The sequence below is a fragment of the Pseudonaja textilis genome, chromosome 3, assembly GCF_049901715.1.
Source record: "Pseudonaja textilis isolate UNSWEBS1 chromosome 3, rPseTex1.2, whole genome shotgun sequence".
Taxonomy (NCBI): Eukaryota; Metazoa; Chordata; class Lepidosauria; order Squamata; family Elapidae; genus Pseudonaja; species Pseudonaja textilis.
The window spans coordinates 200,233,145-200,246,683 of NC_141992.1; the positions used below are offsets into that span (position 1 = coordinate 200,233,145).

Here is a 13,539-nt window from a genome sequence, read left to right on the forward strand (position 1 = left end):
CGAAGTGCCTCTCTTCGTTCTAGGCTTTGATAGAACCGCCCTGCTTTAGTTGGCTTCAGGAATCCTGATCGGAAGTGGGTTCGTCTCAGAAACCCGAATTTACAAGTGTGGGATTTGTGGCCTCCTAAGAAAGAGGCGCAGTTGTTTGGGTGCCACAATCCCCTTAGTGAGCATAAAGGTGGGTGTAATTGAATCCCATCCCCCCCCACAACTTCCTGCTGGATGAACCCCAGTTTTTCCCCTTTGGTGAAGCACACGGTGCCTCCCAATGACAAACGGGTTCACTTTTTCTCAGAATAAACCCCTTTTTTTTACTTGGGGCGTCTCTGAGAGCCACTTTGGGGTTCTGTTTCAAGGCACCAGGCTAGGAACCCCAAGTTCTAACTCCAACTTTGGCCTAGGCATGGAGCTTAGAAAATGGCAGGGCGTGTAGACACCCCCAAAACCCAGCCACATCACTCTGGTCATGCAAAACTGGAGGCCACTTTGCCGTTTGAAGGGGCGAGTGAGTATTTTAAACCAGGGCTGGGCAACTATGGCCTCTTTATGTCTGTCCCCCTCCCCCCCATGACTGACTCGGGAATTCGCGGAGGATCCATGGTTACCCACCCCTGGCTTAAATGATGCTGAGGTTGTTGCAGGTTAAATTGGCCAAATCCTTAGATAGGGCAGCACCAGCAGCAGCTGCTCTGAATGTTAATGTTAGTGTTGTTGCATTTTTTCCGCAAGAGGCTAACATTTCTGTGGTCTGAGGGCAAGACGTAGGCAGGCTGGATGTGACCAGTCAGAGCTTCCTCCCCTGGCCGTCCGGCCCAGCCCTCGGCCTGGCAGAGGGAGGCCAAAGCCCCCTTTGCCCCTGGGTCAAGGCCTGGGGACTGCCCTGCCAGCCTGGGTGCGGCCTCCCTCTTTCCCCCGCAGACCCCCACGCAGGAGCTTTGCAGCTCCCCTTTCGGAAGCGGAGACGTCGGCAGGCGAGGGTCTTTAGGGAGACGGGGCGTCTCCTGAAGGGCCGCCAGTGTTGATGCCGGCTGCCTCCCGGGGAACCTCCGGGTCTCCACCTGAATTGAAGGCTTACCTGGCCGCTGGGTTTCTCTCGGGGTCTGAGGGGCACCGGGACTCTTGGGCAGGAGCGGCAAACTTTTGGAAGCCCTTCTGAGCTCCCCGGACAACCTCCCTCTTTTTAAAGCGGGGTCCACAGAAGCAGCAGCCGGGGGCTTTTCCCCGCATCATCCCAGCCCCAACCTCCCTCCGGGCACCCCCACCCCAAACCAGGCAGCTCTCGACCAGCCCTTCTCCTTTGCCCGAGGTTGCTCAGGCTGCCTCCTGCTGCCAGGGAGCCTGCCCACGTGGTTTGGCCAAAAAATGCAGGCACAGAGAGTCCTTGACTTACAGCAGTTCGTTTAGTGACTATTCTAAGTTAACAATGGCACTGAAAAAAAGGGACTCACAGCCGTTTTTCACTTACAACCCTTGCAGCCTCCCTGTGGTGGTGTGATCCAAATTCAGGCGCTTGGCAACTGACTTGTACTCATGACGGTTGCAGTGTCCCTGGGGGGGGGGTTGTCACGTGACCCCCTTCTGTGGCATCTTGTCCAGAGCAAAGTCGAGGGGAAGCCAGTGGATACAACCGCAGTGTCACTGACTTCACAACTGCAGTGGTTCACTCAACAGCCGTCGAAAGCAAGAAAGCGTGGTTGTAAGTCGAGGACTGCCTGCCCTTGGCTTCCTGTACTAAGACGCGCCAACCCTTTCTGAGCCCCACGGGGGGGGGGGGTCAGTGACCCTGGGGGCCATTTCAGATCCGCTGGAAGGAGCAGACAGAAGAACCCAAAGCCTAGATGGGAAGTTTATGCTGCATCCTTACACAAATATCACTATGGAAACAACGTGGGTTTTATATTATTATTATTATTATTATTGTTAATATTATTATTATGACCGAGGCAGGAAAGTCCAGCCAGTGCCCGTCCAGAGTTCTGACAACGGGGCGGCCCGAAACTCCCGGAGGAGCGCTCTTCTCCGGGACCCCGAGGATGTGGGTCAGTTGGGACGCCAGTCCCCGGTAGGCAGGAAAGGCAAAGCCTCCCCTTCTGTCCTGGGAACCGGGCCCCCGGCCCTGGGCCCCTGGGCTCGCCTGCAGATCCAGCCGTGGGGCTTTCCGTCTCTCCCGGCTGCCCTTCAGTCCGTCCCGGGCAGAAGCCCCCGAGGGCAGGGCAGGGGGGGCCCCCGTCTCTTCATTTCGCCCTCCTAGGTCCTGCCGCTGCCTCCAGCATCGCCGCTGCCACCACCACCACCGTCCGGCTTCCACCAGGGCTAACTCCGAATCGCGGTCTTTCTGTCGCGGTCTTTACTCTACGGAGAGACAGGGGGGGAAATTAGGCAGAGCCACCCAGAACCGGCCCCGGGCCTGGAAGCAGCCCAGAGCCACCTGGCAGCCAGGTGGGCAGCAGGCACACTGATCGGCAAAGAGACCAACAAACAACCGGGCTCTCCCCCCGGCCCTCCCTCTGCCTGCTGCCTCTTACGCCCACCCCTCTTGTGCCCAGGTCTGAACAGCGAGAGCCCCCAAGTGACCACATGGCTTCCAGATCTGAGAGGGCTGCCAGGTGCCCCTCCCCCGACTGGCTTCTTTCGACCCCCACCCCCTTTGGAAGAAAGTGGCTCTCTGTCCTTTGCCTGCCTGCAGTTAGGAAGCAGCTTGGGTGTGTGTGTGTGTGTGTGTGTGTTGGTGGAGAGTTTAACTGGAAGTCTCTGGGCTGGTCCATGGCCAGACTTTCCCTGGCTGGTCATCATCTGGGGGTCTTCAGAAGTAGATCAGGGTTGCTCTGCAGGGAATGCAAACGCCCTGAGGCAACTTCTTCAGGGCTGGGGGGGGGCTGGGGTCAGGAGGCCCCACAGGTGGGATGAACGGCCAAATGGCTAGCGGGGTGGGTGGGGGTTGTTAGTGGGCAGCCCGTCCTTTGTTAAAGGGGAGGGGGTCCGGGAAAGGCCACATTGAATTCCCCAGGTGTTCAGGCCCCAAGAGCCCTCTCGCTGTCTGGAGAGGAAGCGGGGGATCCGGAAAAGGCAGCCCCTATTTCCCCCGCCCCTAAAAGCAGGAGCAGTCAATTAAGGGGGCTCCACAGCTGGATTCCAGGTGCCTCTGGCCCTGCGGCCTGAAGCGCTCGGTTCAGCTTGCGGGGCTTCTGAGGGCTGGTGCGGGGGGGGGGGGGCTTTGCCCAAGGAAAGGGTCCCTGGACCAAGGCGCTCCAGTCCACCCAAGCTTGCCCTGCTCTTCTTCTAAGGAGCGGGCCCCTTCCGGCTCCTGCCAAAGGTGGTGAGCCAGAGGGAGGCTCCGCCCTTGAAGCCGCCTCCATGCCAGCCCCTCGCACGGCTCCTTGGGCACTCCGAGGCACTGCAGTGGGAGAGGGGGGGCGGGGGGGCGGGGGAGTCCCTGGGGGGGGGCTCCCAGTGCTCTCCGGAGCCCGGCCGTCCAGTGGCTACACGGTGGCCCTTGCGGGAGCCCTGGAGCTGGAAGGGCCCGGAAATCCCACCTGGTCTTGCTGTGTATGGAGGTCTCCACCCCACCCCCAACGGCCCCCAGAACGCCTGGCTCCTCTCGGCCTCTGGAGGAGGGGCTGCCTGGGTGGAGATCAGGCCCACTTGACTTCAAACTGGGGGCAGAGGCTCCGGCTGTCGAAGAAGCTGCTAATTCACCGGAGGAGGTGTGACGTCCGTGGGAGGCCTGGCCCCAGCTGTGCTCCCTGCTCCCAGCCGGCCCCATGGAGGATCCCCTCCCACCTCCGGTCAGGAATCCGTTCAGGGCCCCCGGAGGCCTTGCGCCTTCCCTGGAGTCCCGGTCCCCACTTCCAGGAGCCTCTCCGGGTTTTCTCCCACCCCGGCGGGGCCTGGGGTCTCCCTCAGGGGGAGGGCAGAAGCCTGAGAAAGGGGGAGTGTGAGCTGGAGGGCCGTAGAAGCCTCCCTCCTTCCTCTTTCCAGGCCTGTGAGCGAGAGCGGAATTATGTTTAAGGGGTGGGGTAGAATCGTAGTATTCTAGGCTCTTCCTGGATTTATATATTTGTAAGGATTTATACCCCTTGTAGGGAGCGTGGTGGATGAAATAGTTAAAGGGCAGATAATAGGGCCAATAGGAGAAAGGCCGCTTTGCTTATTCTCGGTGGTCGTTTTGCTTCCGAAATGTAGCCTTGCGACCTTGAATTGGCGCCTCTGTCACAGGAGCCGGTCACCATTTGAACAGGGGAGGCCCAGCAGCTGCAACCGCCCGTATGGTGTGTTGGTGAGAGAAAGGGTGACCGCCTTTGCCACAAAAAGAGAAAGGAAAGGAAAAGGCCACCCCTAAAATACCAAAGGAAGCACGTGGCGGTTAAAAGAACGTTCTTGCACTTTCTGAGCAAGTTTCAGGCATGGAAAAGTACAACTACCCGGAGGCCTTCCGGAAGGATCCTTTGCGGAGGCCTAGTAGTCGGGCAGCCTTGGCACCTGAGAACAATAGTAGGGGAACGCAACCGAGGGACACATCTGGATCCCGTCGGTGGTTGTCCTTTCGGGACGGCGGCACTTGAACTCTCGGCCGTCTCTGAAGGAGTCCAAACCAAAGGCTTGGCATGGATTGGCTAGGCAGCATTTGTTTTAAAAAATAAATAAGTAAGTTGCTGGGCAATTTGGCTACCTATCGGATTAAACGTATAACCCGTGTATTCCTAAAATGCTGTGAAGGGACCGGAAATAAGGGGGGAAATGGCGACGTAAAACCCAGTCCTCTGCTCTTGCCGCCCTCTCTCCACCCCGAGGGAGGAAAAAGGGCTGCGCGTGGGGCCTTAAGTGGCCGTACGAAGGAGGGAATGGAGGTCGAACAAAAAATAGCATCCAGAATTAAGAAAACCGCTTTTCACTCTGGGCCAAGGCTATAAGGCTATAAGCCACACAACGCAGCAACTCCGGGTGGCGCTCTCTGCTTTCGCGCAATTAAACTCCCTCTGGAGATGAGGGTGGGAGGGAATTCCGTACCCGAAAAGTTAGCCGGCCCATCCCATCGTTCCTCCTCTGTCCTCCACGGCTGCTTGTCCCGTCCCCCCCCCCCCCCCCGCCCCTTCGGAAGGCCTGTCTGTGCAGGAGGCTCCCTCCTAACACCCGCCAGGCTTCCTTGGGGAAGCCCAGTGTCCAAGCGCCCCTTCTGTGGGCAGAATGACCCGGGCTCAAGCCCTGGCACCTCTCCTGGGGTGTCCTGGAAGGACCCGAGGCGGTCAGGGAGGGGATAAGGCGGGCCTGGGGGAATCCTTGACCCGGCCTGCTCTAGGGCGGCTTCCTCGACTTGTGCCTGCAGCTGTGGCCCCCATGCTGACTCCAGCAGCAGCAGCAGCAGCCGAAGGATTCTGGACTCTCAGCCCGGCCGGCTTTCCATGAGGAGGGAGGGTGCTCCTGCAGGGAGGTGGGCAGCTGTATACCCCCGATAAATAGAATAAATTCTGCCAGAACTTGCTGTCCTTGGTCCCTTCAGGCCCAAAGATGCCCCAGCTTGGAAGTCAGCCGCTTAACTCCAGCAGGGTTTGCTGAGCTAAATAAGGGCTCTCCCCCAAGTCCCCCCGGTCAAGGGGCAGCCCCTGGTTTGGGGCTGCTTTTAGTGAGGAGGAGGAGGGCTGCCCGGGGGTGTCTTGTTGGAGGGCTGGTCCTCAGCTTCGGCCTGTGTCACTTTGATCGTGAAGCGGGAGAGCTCTGACGTCTGCCGACGGTCTTCCTTTCCCCAGCCTGCCCTGTGCCTTGATCTGGATCCCAAAAGAAATCCCGCTTCTCTCTCCTTGCTGGAGAGCTGTCCCTTCTTCCAACCCTCCAGATGAGATCATTTCAAAACCCTTATTTGCGTCCTCTGGGCAGAGTAGCTGGGTGGGAGGGGATTGACCCTGGCAGAGTTAAGGAATGCCGTTGCAGAAGAGCCCAGAGAGGTGCACTTCACCACCACGCTCGGATGCAGGATGCTATCCTTCATTAAGGGTTCCAATTGGAGACGTTGGTTGTGCAGAGCGAGCTCATCTACTCTCAAGTGGGTCAGATGGTTGCAAAAACAAGCTGGTTTTCCAAGTAGAAATCTTTCATGAAATAGCATTTTATGGGTTCCTGGGGGAGAGGGTGGAGGGAGGCATTGCTCTTTCTGGGTGATGGATGTTGCCTTCTGTGCCATGACCTTTGGGAGGTCTTCTGCTCCACAGATTGGTTACAGAAGTGCCTGCCCAGGAGCAGGGAAATCGGTTTCTGTTCCAAAGCTCCCTTTTCACACTGAAACTCAAGGAGGTGCGTTTTCCCTGCCTCCTGTCTCTGCAGCAGCCTCCATTCCTGGAGGCCTCCGCGCGTATTTCCAGTGTGCTGTTTGCTCGAGGGGAAGAGCAGCGCGTGCACACGTGGGCGCTTCTCCCTGCACGCCTGCCCTTTTGACGGGCAGACTGGAACTCTGGCCGGCGAGGGCCGTTTTCCTTTCGCAGCCGGACTGGAAGAGGCCGCGGGTTTGGGTCTTCTGGGGCTTTAGCAGTCGGGCTGCTGCGGAGCTCTGCTCCTGCCCCAAATTCTTGCTCCAATTCCTCAGGAGACCAGCTTGCAGAGAAAAATGCACCACCACCCCCCAGACGCAAGATCCCAGCGCTCACCACGGAGAGAGGCACAATAAACACGGGGAACTTTTGTGTCTTGTGAGAAATGAGCCCTGAAGCCACAGCCACCGCCTCTGAACCGTTTTGGTAGCTGCTGCCTTGCAAGTCCATGCCTGGGCCCTTTTCAAGGAGCGGCTGGCTTCCCCTCCCGGTGCAAGGAGGAGCGAGGGCCCTCCTGCCTCAGAGGAGGCTTCTGAGGCGTCTGTGTGCCGTTTGTGTCGCGTCCTCTTGAGGGCCGAGGGTGCCGGGGTTCAGGAGACGCAGGTCCGTCCCACCGAGACGCCCTTCCTCTCGGACCTGCAGGGTCTGGCATGCGGGCTGTGCTTCTCCCTGGCTCTTTGCCCCTCCCCCCCAAGGCTGAGCCTGGAAGGAAAGGCCGCCTGCTTTGCCCCCACCCTCCCCACCCCGTGCTGCTCCGAGGTTCAGGTAGGGATCCCCTCGTGTCGGGGCGCTTGAGAGAGAGAAGGGGGGGGCCGCGGGCTTTCCTCTCCACAAGCCGCTTGCTTGTTGGGTTCGTGTGAAGCCTCTCGTCCGGGATGAGTAAATGGAGAATTGAGGTCACCCACCCAGACTGGCCAAGATTGAATTCTGAGCATTTTTCTTTTGGCCTCTGACGCCTCTCTACGTCCTTTTCTCTTGTCTGCTTCCCACCGCACTTTCGTTGCACGTTAGCCAAAATGTGCCCATCATGAAGACGGATTTGAGGAAATATTTTGGTTGCCCTGTATACGCCATCACCTCCACGGGGCGTAATCTGGGGACCTCTGGGAGTTGTGGCCCGAGAAAGAATATCCAAAACGGTCAATGGGGAAATTTTTAACTTTCAATATTTTTAAATGGTTTTTTTAAAAAAATCACAGCTAAAACCTTCAAGGATAGTCACAACCGAAAGAGTGCCAGGTGCGTCTGTTGCCTCTCCACGTTATTGCTTTAACAGTGATTAACCACCTTGGCTGAAGACTCCCTGCGGTGGTGGTGGAGGGTCTGGCACTCAAACGTTTCCAGCCGTACCGGGGGTGGCCTTCAGCCTCTCCCCACAACGCATGGCCAAATGTCAAGAGCCGACGGACGGCTGTCTTACGTGAGAAGGGTCCTTGCGCTTGGCAGCCACGGTGCGCTAGTGGGCACGTGGCATGCGGTTTGCCCATCCAGTGAGGGGTCTCCAGGCCTAAAACATGTGCTTAAAGACCAGGTGGGCACGACCAGCAGCGGCAGTGGACACGGCAGGTGTGGGAAGATCCTGGGCCTGCTGGGCTGCAGGGTTGGTCTTCATTGTCCCGCGAGAGAAAGGGGCTTGGGCGGGCAAAACCCCCCCCTTCCCCAAAGCCCCCAGTGGATTCTGGAGCAGGCAGGACTGAGGGATCAGCAGGGACTTTGTGCTGGCTTTGCAGGGAGTTTCCCCCCCCCCTCCGTGGAGCTCCTCTCACCCCACCCTCTCTGGCCCCTTCCTCCACCAAAGGTCCTTCAAATTGTACGTGTGTGGTGATATTTTGGGGGTGGGGTGGGTGGAGGCAGGTTCCTTTGCTTCCCACTGAAGAGGTCCTTGGGGCGCTGCCTGGAAGGGCTTCCTCCCTTAACAGTTCGGTTTGGAACAGACTTCGGCCGGGGGGGGGGGGGTTCTGCTCCCTGGAATTGTTGGGGCCCTTCGGGTAATAATAAAGCCCCCAGAGGAGCAGCCCCCTTTTCATCCCTGAAGCAGCCCGAGGCGGGTGCGTTGGCTCCTCGGAGTACCCGGATCCCAGCTCTCTTGTGGGTTCATAATGCCAGGCTGGAGCCAGCCCTTTAAAGTACTTGGGAACGGCCCTTGGCGAAGGAGAGGTTGGCAGTGCCGTGCCAGAATCTGGGGGCTGCTCACCTCTCCCGCCTTCCTCGTCTCTGGGTTGCCCTGCGCGATCGGCTTTGATCTGGGGGGCTTTCACCCCACTTGTTCAGTGGACATCGGGTGCAGAGCCTCCTAGCTATGCGTGGCTCGGCGTGGGCAGCGTGGAGCCCTGGAGGGAGCCAGCCTGCCGCCAAGGACCCCCCCCACACACACACACGTTTCACACACACGCACACACACCCCCAGCAGCCACTCACCAGCTTCCTCTGGTTGCTGAGGCAGAAGGTGCAGATCTGCTTGGGCTGGGAGGCTTCGCTCTCCGGGCCGGCCGGACTGCCGCCGCCTTTGCCGCCTCCGCCGCCGCCGCCGGGGTGGAAGAAGGCCGGGCCGGCGTGGCAGGGCTGCCCGTCCCCGCAGCCCTCGCCGGCCAGGAGCACGTTGCCCAGGTGCGCGATGTAGCTGGAGGCCAGGCGCAGCGTCTCGATCTTGGAGAGCTTCCGGTCGGCCGGCTCGGTGGGGATGAGCGTCCGGAGGGCGCTGAAGGCGGTGTTGACGCTGTTGGTGCGGTCGCGCTCCCGCGCGTTGGCCGTGTGGCGCTGCCGGGGCTCACGGGCCACGGGGCCGCGGCCGCCCTTCTTGCCCGGCCGGCGCTTCCCGCCCCGGAGCCCGTAGGCGCCCGCCTCCAGCGCGTAGGGCTTCTCGTCCGAGCCGGAGCTCTCGCCGCTGCCGTTCTCCTCCTCCTCCTCCTCCTCGTCCTCCTCCGAGAGCATGCTGATCTCCGGGTAGAGGAAGCGGCTGGGCGCCGAGCGGAGCAGGGCGAAGGACATGGCGCGGCGGGCGGCGGGGGACGGGCTCAGCGCCGCGCTCGCATCGCCTCCCCGCGCTCGCGCCTGGGGGCCCGGCGGGGGATTCCCGGGGCTTCCGCGGTTTCTTCGCCGCCGCCGCCGGCAGCTCCCGAGCGAGCGAGATGGGCCCCTCCGCGCTCCCCGCACACAGACAGCGGCGGGCGGCTCCTGGGCGACGGCAGCCGGACAGGCGCGCCGGCGTTTTATATTGTCCGGGATGGTCGTCCCGACAGGCCCCTCCCTCCCCGCCCCGCTTCACGCCTACCTGAGCGTCCCTCCTGGGGCGGGGGGAGCGCCTGCCCACCCCCCACCCCCCCGCCCGGGGGCTGCAGTCTGGAGGGGGCCCTGCGCTGACTTCACCTGTTGGATGCAGAACCGGGGCTGGCTCGGCGCTTCCTCCGGGACGGCCGGGGGCGGGGAAGCGGCGGAGGCGGAGAAGAGGAACCGCTCGGCTGGCTTGCCGGCAGCACTTCGGAGCCTCCTGCCGAGGTCAGCCCAGTCCAGGCCGGAGGAGGGTCCGCTCTTGGCCAGGGTGGGGAGGATTGAACCCTTGCTGGGCTCCTCCTCTCCGGAAGGCCTCAGCAGCTCCAGGCCCTCCTGGGTGGGATTTGCTGTGGGCTCTGGGCTGCCCCCGTCTGCCTTGTCCCCAGGGCAAAGGGTTGGGGGGGCTAGCCTGCCCACGTCTTGGGGAGAATCCCCTCGTCCCGCTTGCCAGGGAGCGGGGTGGTGGGGAAGGGGCTCTGGGGCGCTCCCAGGGTCTTCGCCCACGCAGCAGGGCCATTGAGCCCGTGGAGGTGTGGATCTTGCGCCCTCTCCTGATGCAGCATGCAGGTAGACTGCGCTTGGCACTGGAGGCTTCTTCGCCCACCTAGTTGCTGATTTAAGCTCATTCCTGCTTTCAAAACAGAACCCAGCCAAGTGGCATCCGTGGCAGGGCTCGCTCGGACGGCTGGCTGGGCTGGGAAGGGGCAGCCAGTCTCAGCACCCCCAAACCATTGGGCTTTGGCCAGCGGGATGGATGGGTAAATGAACGGACCTCTGTCTGACCTGGCGCCTTAGATCGTGCTGCAAAACATACCCATGTTTTAAAGGGACAGAGCCTCGTGGGAACACAGCCGCACTGCAGCCCAAACTGTCATTCGGACTTCCTGCGTGCTGGGAAGGTGGCTTGCAATTCCGGGGGCCTCCGAAGCAGCCTCCTTGCAGGGCGGCCCGTCAGGCCTGGGATGAGACCGGGACCGTTTCAGTGGTCTTGGGGCTCCCGTGAGGGCCCTGGGCAGCCATCCTGGCCTCCCTCCGAGACCCAGCTCTGCTCCTCCGGGGGGTCTCCTTCCCTCGGCCAGGGGCTCCGCTCTGGGAACAGGGGACACAGTTGAGGGGCCCTGAGGGGCCTCCAGACCTTCCCCCGTCAGCTCCCAATGGGACCTTCCTGGGCCAAGCAGGGGCCGAGCTGCCTTGCGGGGAGGGAGAGGCCAGCCAGGGAAGGGGAGGGGGCAGGGCAGAGACCCCAGCCTCCTCACCTGGCCAGCGCAGGAGGGCGGGAGGAGGGTCTCCCTTTGGGCCCATTGCAGAGGGACTCCCTGGCCTGAGCGGGAAGCGCTTCTTCCTTCTGGGCTCGGGGCAGGGGAGGGAGGGCGGAGGAGGGGGACCCCTGGCCAGGGGGAGGCCTTCCTCGGCCCTAGGAATCCCCCGGTGAGGTGGCTCTGTTTTCCAAACCTGTTTAACAGCCCGGATCACGAGAGAGAAGTCAGCCAGAGTCCTCCCCCCCCTCCCCTCCCCCCCCTCCTCCTTGGGCCTTTTGGGCCGGCGGTCAGTCCTTCTGAGGAGCCTTTCGGGGAAGGCCTCCCCTGGACCTGCACGGGGCCCCTCCCGGCTCAGGCCTTCCCTGGCAAGCTCTGGAGCAGGGCCAGTCTAGGGAGGGGGGAGGTTTCTCTTCCCTCCCCCTCCCAGAGTCCGCCTGCCCCCCGTTCCCCTCCGGCTACCCCCTTCTCTCCTTTCTCCACGTGGACCAGCAATTTTTGAGGCAGAGCCTGTGCCAGGAATGCACACCCAGGAATGCCGCGGCTCTTCCAAGAGCAACTTCCAGACGTGTGGCTGAGTGACGGCAGTGCCGGGGGGATTGCGGGGGGAGACTGATGTGTTAATTGTGGGAGGCAGCTGGAGGGCTGGGAAAGCGGCTACTGGCATCAGCCCCACACAGGAAAGGCGCTCGGGTGCCCCCCCCTCCCCCTCCCTTTTCCCTCCTCCTCCTCTTCCTCCTCCTCCTCCTCCCTTTTCCCTCGTCTTCCTCCTCCTCTGCAGCCTCTCATTCAAAGTGTGGGGGGGGGATGTCCCACCCTGGTTCTGGCAGCAGACGGAGGGCTCCCTATTTGCGATAGGCATCCCCACACAGTTGGGGAGGTGGGGCTAGAAGAGCCCCCTCCCATCAGTTCCCTTCCCCCCTCTGCCGGTGCCAAGCCTCTGCCCTCCCCAGAGCCTTGGGAAGGGGCCTGTCCGGGCCTCACGGGGCCTCCCAGCTCCACAGGGGGCAGGGGGGTGTTGCAGCCTTGGAGGTCCAACTGTCCATGCCAGCCCAATAAATGGGCGTCAGGGAAGAGGAGGCCGGGCGTGGCCATCTGCCAGCCCTGGGTGGGCAGGAACGAGGGGGCTGCACCCCTGAGGTCCCCTCTCTCCCTTTCTGCAGCTTCGCTCCCTGGCAGGAGAGCAACTTTAGGGGCAGTGAGTCACTACCTGGATATGCTCAATGTAGGAAATGACTCCCTGGCCCTGGGAGGGGCCGAGAGGCTTTCCAAGCACCGACCGCCAGGGCCCCCTCGGCTTCACCCCTGGCTTCCATGCGCTCGGGGGCCCGGAGGGTGACCCGGGGGGTGTCCCAGAGATGCCTCCAGGGCAGGAGAGCAGCTGGCAGGGAAGGGGAGGCCATCGAGGAGCCCCCCCTCCCTCCCTCCGCTCCAAAGGGGCCAGGAATGGGATTTCCAGCCGGGGGTGGGGGCAGCTGCAAAGCCCCCAAAGGCGGATGGGGGGTGCTTGAGCCTCCCGCCTCTTGGGAGGAGAAAAGGGGTTTTGCGTTCCCGCCTCACTGCGCCTGCAGCTCAGCCCCTCTTGCACTGCTCGGTGGGGGGGGGGCTCCCCTGGCCTCCTCTGCCTGCAACCCCCAAAGGGCACCCCAGTTTGGAGGCCTCCCGGGCGGTGTTTGGTAGGTTTGGGGATCCTATGGATTCTGCCCGCCGTGATTGCTGGAGGGGTGTTTTCAACCGCTGATGGCTGCATGTTGGAAGGGAGGAGGAGGAGGAGGTGCCACCTGCAAGCCAGTGAAGAGGCAGGTGCAACGGGGGCGGAAGTAGCCCTGCCTCACCCTTAGCAGAGCGTCCCCCAAGCTTCCCCCCACCCCCACCAAAGCCTCCCCCCTCCCCTTCCAGGACATCCGCAACACGGTGGGCAACATCCCCATGGAGTGGTACCAGGACTTCCCCCACATCGGCTACAACCTGGAGGGGAAACAGATCTACAAGCCCATCCGCTCCAAGGACGAGCTGGACAGGTTCCTGGAGAAGATGGAGAACCCAGACTACTGGTGACTACTGCCCCCCGCCCCCGCCCCCAGGAGAGGCTGCCTCTGGTCCAAGGGGAGCTGGAGGCTTCCTGGGCAGAGCCTGCCTCTTCCCACCCCCACCCCAGTCAGTCAGGCAGACAGGTGGGCCTGAGGCTGGGCGGGGCCTGGTATCCTGGGAAGCACAGCTGCTCATGACTCTTCCTGTCCCCCCTTCCTCCCCGCCCCCCAGGCGAACGGTCCAGGACAAGATGACTGGGCGGATGTGAAGCTGACGGACGAGCAAGTGGAGCTGGTGAACCGTCTCCAGCGTGGCCAGTTTGGGGACGTGAATTTCAATCCGTACGAGGTGAGCCGAGGGCTGCTGCCCCCTCCCTGCTCCCAGGGAGCCACAGTGTGAATGTGTGGGGGGGGGAACAGCGGCTTTCCTGCGGCTGCAGCCCCACCCACCTCGGTCTCCTTTGCAGCCGGCCGTGGACTTCTTCAGCAGCCAGGTGAGGATCCACCCGGTGACAAACCGTCCGGCGGACAAGCGGAGCTTCATCCCTTCCTTGGTGGAGAAGGAGAAGGTGAGCTGCTGGGAAAGAGGAGGGCTCCCCTGGGAGGAGGGGGCTCCGGGCCCCCCAACGCGCCCCGTTTCCCAGGCGATGCTGTCCCGCCCCACACCGGATCCGGCGCTCTGTC

At 62.0% G+C, this 13,539-nt stretch overlaps 2 protein-coding genes across 2 annotated transcripts in view; one reads left to right on the forward strand and one right to left on the reverse strand.

Annotated features, from left to right (window-relative positions):
- The window catches only part of BOP1 (BOP1 ribosomal biogenesis factor), a 49,515-nt gene that overhangs the window by 31,914 nt on the left and 4,062 nt on the right, over positions 1-13,539 (forward strand). The window contains 4 exon segments of the mRNA XM_087931894.1: positions 12,725-12,879; positions 13,088-13,113; positions 13,116-13,204; positions 13,323-13,424. Coding sequence (XP_087788020.1) covers positions 12,725-12,879; positions 13,088-13,113; positions 13,116-13,204; positions 13,323-13,424 — 372 coding nt within the window.
- SCX (scleraxis bHLH transcription factor) lies at positions 1,847-9,430 on the reverse strand. The gene is made up of 2 exons (XM_087928749.1): positions 8,718-9,430; positions 1,847-2,352 (listed from the first exon to the last, which is right to left on the reverse strand). The coding sequence occupies exons 1-2, from the start codon at positions 9,285-9,287 to the stop codon at positions 2,314-2,316; spliced, it is 609 nt and encodes a 202-aa protein (XP_087784875.1). The 5' UTR covers positions 9,288-9,430; the 3' UTR covers positions 1,847-2,313.